General features: G+C 38.4%; 1 protein-coding gene across 3 annotated transcripts in view; it reads right to left on the reverse strand.

The window, feature by feature from the left end:
* Nucleotides 1–9,523, reverse strand: part of LOC105005547 (rap guanine nucleotide exchange factor 6-like) — a 151,365-nt gene that overhangs the window by 15,217 nt on the left and 126,625 nt on the right. For all 3 annotated transcript variants that reach the window (XM_010863566.1, XM_010863565.1, XM_010863567.1), the window contains one exon: nt 7,170–7,301. In XM_010863566.1, the coding sequence (XP_010861868.1) occupies nt 7,170–7,301 (132 nt within the window). The remainder of the gene's footprint in view (nt 1–7,169; nt 7,302–9,523) is intronic.

Here is a 9,523-nt window from a genome sequence, read left to right on the forward strand (position 1 = left end):
ACAGGTCCAACTCTCACATCCATACATGACCACAGGAAAAACCATAGCCTTGACTAGATGAACCTTTGTTGGCAAAGTAATGTCTCTACTTTTGAATATGCTATCTAGGTTGGTCATAACTTTCTTTCCAAGGAGTAAGCGTCTTTTAATTTCATGGCTGCAGTCAACATCTGCAGTGATTTTGGAGCCCAGAAAAATAAAGTCTGACACTGTTTCCCCATCTATTTCCCATGAAGTTGTGGGACCGGATGCCATGATCTTCGTTTTCTGAATGTTGAACTTTAAGCCAACTTTTTCCCTCTCCACTTTCACTTTCATCAAGAGGCTTTTGAGTTCCTCTTCACTTTCTGCCATAAGGGTGGTGTCATCTGTATATCTGAGGTTATTGATATTTCCCCCGGCAATCTTGATTCCAGCTTGTGTTTCTTTCAGTCCAGCGTTTCTCATGATGTACTCTGCATATAAGTTATATAAAAAGGGTGATAATATACAGACTTGACGTACTCCTTTTCTTATTAGGAACCAGTCTGTTGTTCCATGTCCAGTTCTAACTGCTGCTTCCTGACCTGCATACAGATTTCTCAAGAGGCAGGTCAGGTGGTCTGGTATTCCCATCTCTTGAAGAATTTTCCACAGTTTATTGTGATCCACACAGTCAAAGGCTTTGGCATAGTCAGTAAAGCAGAAATAGATGTTTTTCTGGAACTCTTTTGCTTTTTCCATGATCCAGTAGATGTTGGCAATTTTGTCTCTGGTTCCTCTGCCTTTTCTAAAACCAGCTTGAACATCAGGAAGTTCACGGCTCACGTATTGCTGAAGCCTGGCTTGGAGAATTTTGAGCATTACTAGCATGTGAGATAAGTGCAATCCCTGACTAAACAAAGAGAAGCCAACTCTTTAAGGTAAAGATAGGTATGACGACCACCAAGACTGGAAGTCACTATATGATGTTGCTGAAGATGCAGTTCCTAGGAATGCAGTTTCTTTAATAATTAAATAAGATTTTTTAAAAATGTAGTATCCACAGTGTCCAGCATACAATATAAAATTATTAGACAGATGAAGACACTAGAAAATGTGACCATAACCTGGAGAAAAACCAATATAAAAATATCCAGGAATGATGAAACTAGGAGACATGAATTTTTGATATTTAAGTAAATTCAGGGATTTAAGGTCTGGCCTTTGAACTATTTTAATCCCAGCAGCTGGGATACAGCAGATCCTCAGAAAGATTATGATAAATAGATTAAGCTCAGGGGGAAAAAAGTATATTGGCCAAAGGACTAAAAAATATTACATGTTTTGTGTTTTTCTTTTCTCATAGTATGAATGTGTCTCTGTGTACACGTATAAATATAATTTGGTGAGGTAGACAGTCTGAGATGGTTTTATGTTGACTTGGCCTTCTCCAAATAAACCACCAGAGGATATTCTTTTTCTGTCTCCATCTACATAAACGTGAAGCTACTATGAGGAGAACAAATTAGTATGAGAAGTTACACAAATTATAGAAGCCACATTTTCAAATTTAGAGCAAAGATTAAGCAGAACCTGAGATTTTCAGTGCTTATCTCTACTGAATTCCCACTTTCAATATTTCATTCAACCTTTTTCATGGATCATTTACTCCTTAAGTTTCCTCTTAGTCTTTCTAGTCATGGCAACATGAAATTAATCCTTCACAGTAATGCATTCTAGGCTGGCCCAGTCCAGTATCTCTACAACAGGGCCGGTAGGGAGGCAAGGTCTCCTTTGTCCTGGATTGTCAATCAGTTAGTAGTAATCCTATACATTTTCCCTGGAAACAATATTGATTTCTATTTTCAAATATAATGCAACTAAAAACATTTCTAGATTGCTTAACTGCCAAAGCTGTGCTTAACTCAGCATGAGATATAAAAGGAAGAAACTTCACACTAACAATAAATTATGATGATATTGATCAAGCTTACAGGTAACTACACTAAAAAGCTACACCAGAAAGTTTCATATAGTCAAAGCTATGTTTTTTCCAGTAGTCATGGACAGATGTGAAAGTTGGACCATAAAGGCTGAGTGCCAAAGAAATGATAGTAGTCCCCTGGACTGCAAGGAGAGTAAACCAGTCAATCCTAAAGGAAATCAACCCTGAATATCCACTGGAAGGACTGATGCTGAAGTTCCAATACTCCGACCACCTGAGCTAAAGAGCTAACTCATTGGAAAAGACCCTGATGCTGGAAAAGAACTGAAGGCAGGAGGAGAAGGAGATGACAGAGGATGAGATGGTTGTATGGCATCACCAACTCAATGGACATGAGATTGAGCAAACCCCAGGAGATGGTGATGGACGCCAGGGAAGCTTGGTGTGCTGCAGTCCCTGGGGTTGCGAATAATCAGACTCAACTTAGCAAATGAACAACATCAACAACAGCAGCACAACATAAAAAAGCAGAGTGAAAAAAGTGATAAGACCCACAGAAAAACTGCTGTGGGTTCCAACATGTGAGAGGCAATACAAAAATGTCATCTAGGTGGAGCTGCAGGAAGAACAAAATTACGAAAGTAGGAGTAGGTAAAGACAAACTCATTCGGGGAATAGCATATGTATTTGTCATGGACTAGAATCTCAGTTCAGTTGCTCAGTCGTGTCTGACTCTTTGCGACCCTATGAATCGCAGCACACCAGGCCTCCCTGTCAATCACCAACTCCCGGAGTTCACTCAGACTCATGTCCATTGAGTCAGTGATGCCATCCAGCCATCTCAACCTCTGTCGTCCCCTTCTCCTCCTGCCCCCAATCCCTCCCAGCATCAGAGTCTTTTCCAATGAGTCAACCCTTCGCATGAGGTAGCCAAAGTATTGGAGTTTCAGCTTCAGCATCAGTCCCTCCAATGAACACCGCGGACTGATCTCCTTTAGGATGGACTGGCTGGATCTCCTTGCAGTCCAAGGGACGCTCAAGAGTCCTCCAATACCACAGTTCAAAAGCATCAATTCTTCGGCACTCAGCTTTCTTCACAGTCCAACTCTCACATGACCACTGGAAAAACCATAGCCTGACTAGACGGTCCTTTGTTGGCAAAGTAATGTCTCTGCTTTTTAATATGCTATCTTGGTTGGTCATAACTTTCCTTCCAAGGAGTAAGCGTCTTTTAATTTTATGGCTGCAATCACTATCTGCAGTGATTTTGGAGCCCCCCAAAATAAAGTCTGACACTGTTTCCCCATCTATTTACACATTAGGTCATAGAAAATGGTGTAAATGATATTCCTGTTAAGCACTGTTCTTAGGATGTATCTCTTCTCTTTTCCCCATTCCTCCAAATTAAAAATACAGTTGACTCTTGAAACAAGATTGGTATTAGTAGCACCAACCCCCTCCACCCCAATGTGAAAATCTACGTATAACTTTATACTCCATCCTCTGTATCTGTGGTTCAGTACATGTAGCATCTATTTACTGAAAGAAAAAAAATCCATTTATAAGTGGACATGTGCAGTTCAAACCTATTTTGTGCAAGGGGTAAATGTACCTGCACATTTTGTAAGGCTCTGCTTAGACTGTTACAAGCCATGACTGATAGAGGAACTCACTTTTAAAATCTCTCAAATGCTGAAATTTGGATAACCAGGAACACTACTTCACATGATGCTGGCCAAGCATATCATGCAAAATTCTGGGCTAGATATCACAAGCTGGAATCAAGATTGCCGGGAAAAATATCAACCACCTCAGATATGCAGATGACACCATTATAATGGCAGAAAGTGAAAAGGAGCTAAAGAGCCTCTTGATGAGAATGAAAGAGGAGAGTGAAAACGCTGTCTTAAAACTCCACTTTCAAAAACTAATATGGCATCCAGTCCCATCATATCACAGCAAATAGATGGGGAAACAATGGAAACAGTGGCAGACTTTCTTTTCTTGGGCTCCCAAATCACTGCAGATGATTCACTGTAGCCACGAAATTAAAAGATGCTTGCTCTTTGGAAAGAAAGCTATGACAAACCTAAACAGCACATTAAAGCAAAAATACCACTTTGTTAACAAAGGTCCATCTAGTCAAAGCTATGGTTTTTCCAGGAGCCATGTCTGGATATGAGGATTAGATCAAAAAGAAGGCTAAGAAGGGTAAACACCAAAGAACTGATGCTTTCGAACTGTGGTGATGGAGAAGACTCTTGAGAGTCCCTTGGACTGCAAGGAGATCAAACCAGTCAATCCTAAAGGAAAGCAACCCTGAATATTCACTGAAAGAATTGATGCTAAAGCTCCAATTCTTTGGCCACCTGATGCGAAGAGCTGACTTGCTGGAAAAGACCCTGATGCTGGGAAAGACTGAAGGCAAAAGGGGAAGAGGGTGGCAGTGGATGAGATGGTTAGATAGCATCACCAACTCAATGAACATGAATCTGAAAAACTCCAGCAGGGAGTGAAGGACAGGGAAGCCTGGTGTGCTGCAGTCCATGGGGTTGCAAAGAGTTGGACATGACTTAGTGACTGAAAAGCAACTATAATCCCTCTAATCTTCTTCTACAATTTTATTCAACTTTTATTTTTAACTATATACTCTATGCCCTCCTTAAAAATTTTAAATGTAGAAATAATAAAGTCCACTGAGAAAAATACAAGAAAAGCTGAAGAAACATACTAAAAACTACCCACAAACCTACCATCAGCAGAAAACAGGTACCATTTGGTAACACATCTCTTGAATTCATATTTACATTCCATGTATATAAGACAAATATGTATATACTTAAGATTCTGATTTCTTTTCCTTCTGTTTTTATTTTTGTACATTTGTTTAGTTTTAACCTTTACACTGTTTCTATCCTTTGGCTACTATTCTGTGCTTACCTTCTTTGGCTACACTTCAAAGAGTTTATCTTACATTTTTGCATATCTTATTTTAGTAATGTAATAGCTTTCTTCTTTAAAATTTCTGAATTTCTGGTTTAGTTCTTGACTTTCATTATTTTGGCTCATCTGTTTACTCTCCCTAAATTATTAAAACTTCTTTTATCTTATTGGTTACTTTCTATGTTTCCAGTACCATCTTTTACCTATGTTTTCATTTATGGGACCTTCTAGAAAATGTTAAACTAAAAGGGCAGAATACAGATTGATGGCTGCCAGGGCTGAGGGAGCAGGAGAAGGAACTGACAAAAAGGAGAATACAAAATACTTTTTCAGGTGATAGAAATATTGTATGTCTTCTTGTAGGCTATACTACAGAGGGTAAATTTTGTTATTTGTAAATTACATCGCGGCATCAATCATATATACAAACACACTGACGCAAGAAGTAGAAGTGATATGACTTAATGGTGAATTATGATGATCAGGGGATGAGGCCAACGCTAACTTTCAGGTTTCTGGGGACATGAAATGGTATCTTCTTCATTGTGTAACAAAGGGACTTCTTTGCTGTGCAGGAGAGCTGGCAAAGGTATCTGTCCACATTTTATGCTATGTTAAAATGAATCACTTTAAAGGCAGAATGAACTGTGGCAAGTACTACTGAGGAAGGAAACCATACAAAAGGTTGAAGCAGGGCAGCCATACTCATGGTCAGGGTCCTACAGGAGAAGACTCCAACCACACCAGCAGACAGGCTCTACCCCAGCCTCAGGTGGGCCATTCTGTAGGTGAACATCCTATAGATGCTAAAGTAAGCACAATTCTTCAGAGGCTCCTCCAAAATCTTGCCAAAGATAGAGAATCCCATTGTGTACAGCCCATCTTTTATTAATAGTTCAGGGTAAAGAACTGGCCTTTCCAAGTGACCTTGAACTTCAATTTGGTGCACTATCCTTTTGTTCCTTTTCTCATAACCATCGAGGGCTCTACTCCTTGCTCCAAAAAGGGGATCACATCTAGTCAGAGACGGATATACTAGTGAGATCAGGTATCATCAACACTACATCTTTGCTTTATGGCCTCTTTTTGCAAGGTCCAGACATTCTCATTAATCTTGAGAAAAATCTACAACCACATCCCTTAACTTCATTAACCCAGGGTCAATCTTCCTTAGGGTTCCTTCTCTAGGAAAAACAGAGTCCAGAGAAGCACAACTCTACTCTGACTTTCAGGTATGCAACAATTCTAACTTAATCCACAGGATACGTCTTTTGGGGAGAAGGTGGGAAACGCACGAAGTCCAACAACTCCATGAACACAGTAAGTGGCCCCTGAACCACCACACAGTCTTTAACATAACTTAAAAAATTCCCTGTTCTATCTACAATAAAATAATGAAGAGGGAGAATTCCTTGTTGTACTAATAAAGGGCCAAACAATGGGACGTAGATGGCAAGACCACAACAATAATCTTTGTAGAGAAAAACCTCACATGAATCAAACACAGAGGCTTTTTTCCACTTTGCACCTGCCTAAAAACTTCCCTTAACAGAGCAATGTAAATTTTCAAAAAACAGCTAAATCCATGTAACTGAACAGAACCACAGTCTAAAATAAAATGTTTTCCTTAGATAGCAATGGTTGTATTTCAAAAGATCAGTACTATATGGTAACCATTAGTCACATGTGGTGCTTGAAACATCCCTTATCTGAATTGAGACATACTGTATGTCAATATTCTTTGCCTTTTGAAGACTTAGTTAGAAAAAATAAAGTACCGCATTCATAATTCTTAAAAACTGATTACATATTGAAATAATAATATCCAAATATACTATGCTAAAAATATATATTATTCAAATCAATTTTACTTGTTTCCTTTTAATTTTAAAATGTGGCTACTACCAAATTTAACAGTCTTTACAATACAAAGTCAACTCTAATTTTCTTCATGACTTTACTTATGGAGACTTAAATAATCAACTATCATAAAAATCAGTCTTTTTATAAGTTCAGTTGTCTCAAGAACCATTTTCCAATGAAAGCAAATATATATTAATACAGATTCACCTGGGTAGAAGAAATTAAGAACACTAAATTCACATACTGTTGGATCATATTTAATCACTCTCAAAAGACAGATCACCTCTTTCATTAGGCTTGTAAATCTGAAAGGTAAATAAAGCACATTTTCTCAAAGACTTTATGTCTGAATTTCATAACCTAATTAAAAGATACATGAACACCTAAGCCATAAGCACAAGGTATTTGGCAGAATTAAAAAAACATAAGCATAGCATACAAACTCCTAAAGTATTACCTGATAGATATCAGATAAACTGCTGCTTCCAGAGTCACTGGCGATGCTACAGCCAGACTGACTAGAAGACACGTGAGTCACCTGTGGATGAGGGTTGTCTGCAATGTGCATCTTGGTAAGATCGGCTGGAAGCTGAAGAAGAAGAAAAATAGTCTAAGATAATCTAAATATCAAACATTAGCATTAAAGAGTTCTTGACACACTGTGTAACTTTTGCAACAAAATTATATGTACATTTCTCTTCAATCTAATTTCTAATGTAAATTCTCCATTCTTAGAAAAATCTCAAAAAATGGTAAGAACCAAATTAGTATTCTATTAAGCAAGTCTACAGTGGAAGCTCACTGATCAGTTTTCAAAAGAGATTACCATAAGTAAGGATATTAAAGAGGGAAAAACTGCCCTTTCCTTTTCCTCAAATAAAAATAATTGGCTGTTGCTACTTAAAGTACAGGAATACTATCCCCTCCCCACCCATAAACACACACACCCCTAATACAAAACGGTTGGAATACCAGAATAAAACAGCAATATCTTGGATTAAAGTACAGCATCTAGCATCAAGACTTCAGAAAAGCAAGCATTCAATATTCCAAAATTTTAGTAAGCCTTTTTTTCATTTAATATTGTATTAGCTTATAGTTGGACCCTAAAGAATTTTGTTAGTAATCATAATGATGTAATGAATGTCTGTGCTAGGTATATGGCTACAGAGATACAGAAATCAATGCTTCCTCCATCTCATCTTTCATATGATTATGCTTTTATCAGGGATGAAAGTTGTACAATATAATCCACACCATAAGACTTTAAAAAATTTTACAAAATAAATGCTAAATTTATTTTGAGTTGAGACAAGATACAAACCACTGAGCTCCAAAGCAGTGAGAGTTTTACATTGCGATTTGATGACATATTTTCCAAATAATTTCTCTGCAACTTGCTATTCAGGACCATTGAGAGAAATCTACATTTCAGAGCAAGGTTTCTCACTGCTTTATTATACAAAAATGTTAAGGAAACACGTGAATGATAGTGGAAGCTAAATATACTCTAAAGAAGAAAATGTCCAAACCTGTGGTCAAATACTAAAAATTACACACAGAAAAACTGCATCACTAACATCCCCTGCTGGGACAGGTGATACAGATGAATCCTGTAATGCTTTGGATTTGGACCCCAGGCAGTATTTGTTGCTGTTGTTTAGTCACTAAGTTGTGTCCAACTCTTTTGTGACCCATGGACTGTAGCTGGCCAGGATTCATTGTCCATGGGATTTCCCAGAATATTGGGGTGGGTTGTCATTTCCTTCTCCAGGGGGTCTTCCAGAACCAGGGATCAAACCTGAGTCTCCTGCTCTGGCAGGCAGATTCTCTACCACTGCACCACTCGGAAAGTATGTTATACCCTATCTGGAATCAAGATTGCTAGGAGAAATATCATCAATCTCAGATATGCAGATGACATAACCCTTATGGCAGAAAGCGAAGAGGAATTAAAGAGCCTCCTGATGAGGGTTAAAAAGGAGAATGAAAAAGTTGGCTTAAAACTAAACATTCAAAAAACTACAATTATGGCATCTGGTTCCATCACTTCATGGCAAATGGATGGGGGAAAAAATGGAAAGAGTAACTTTTTTTTATTGGGCGTTATTTTCTTGGGCTCCCTGCTGTTCATGACTACAATCACAAAATTAAAAGACATTTGTTTGCTCCTTGGAAGAAAAGCTATGACAAACACAGACAGCATATTAAAAAGTAGACATCTCTTTGCTGACAAAGGTCCATACTCAAAGCTATGGTTTTCCCAGTAGTCATGTATGGATATGAGAGTTGTTGGAACACAAAGAAGGCTGCATGCCAAAGAAGTGATGCTTTCAAACTCTAGTGCTGGAGACTTCTTTAGAGTCTCTTGAACTGCAAGGAGATCAAACCAGTCAACCTCAAAGGAAATCAACCCTGAATACTCATTAGAAGGACTGATGCTGAAACTGAAGCTCCAATCCTTTGGCCACCTGATGTGAAGAGCCAACTCACTGGAAAAGGAGTTGGCTGAAAAAAATTTCCCCAATGCTGGGAAAGACCGAGGGCAAGAGAAGGGGGCAGCAAAGAATGAGATGGTTAGATAGCACCACCAATTCAATGAACATGAGTCTGAGCAAGTTACAGGAGATACTGAAGGATAGGGAAGCCTGGTGTACTTTAGCCCATGGGGTCGCAAAGAGTTGGACATGACTTAGTGACCATACAGCAACAACAAAATAAGTGTGATCCAAAAGTAAACTGATGCTCAATTTAAAATCATCGCAATCCCTGATTTTGGATTAAAGTTACATAGGATTAATAGTGCTTCCA

This window comes from Bison bison, unplaced genomic scaffold (genome assembly GCF_000754665.1).
Source record: "Bison bison bison isolate TAMUID 2011002044 unplaced genomic scaffold, Bison_UMD1.0 scf7180017864492, whole genome shotgun sequence".
Taxonomy (NCBI): domain Eukaryota; kingdom Metazoa; phylum Chordata; class Mammalia; order Artiodactyla; family Bovidae; genus Bison; species Bison bison.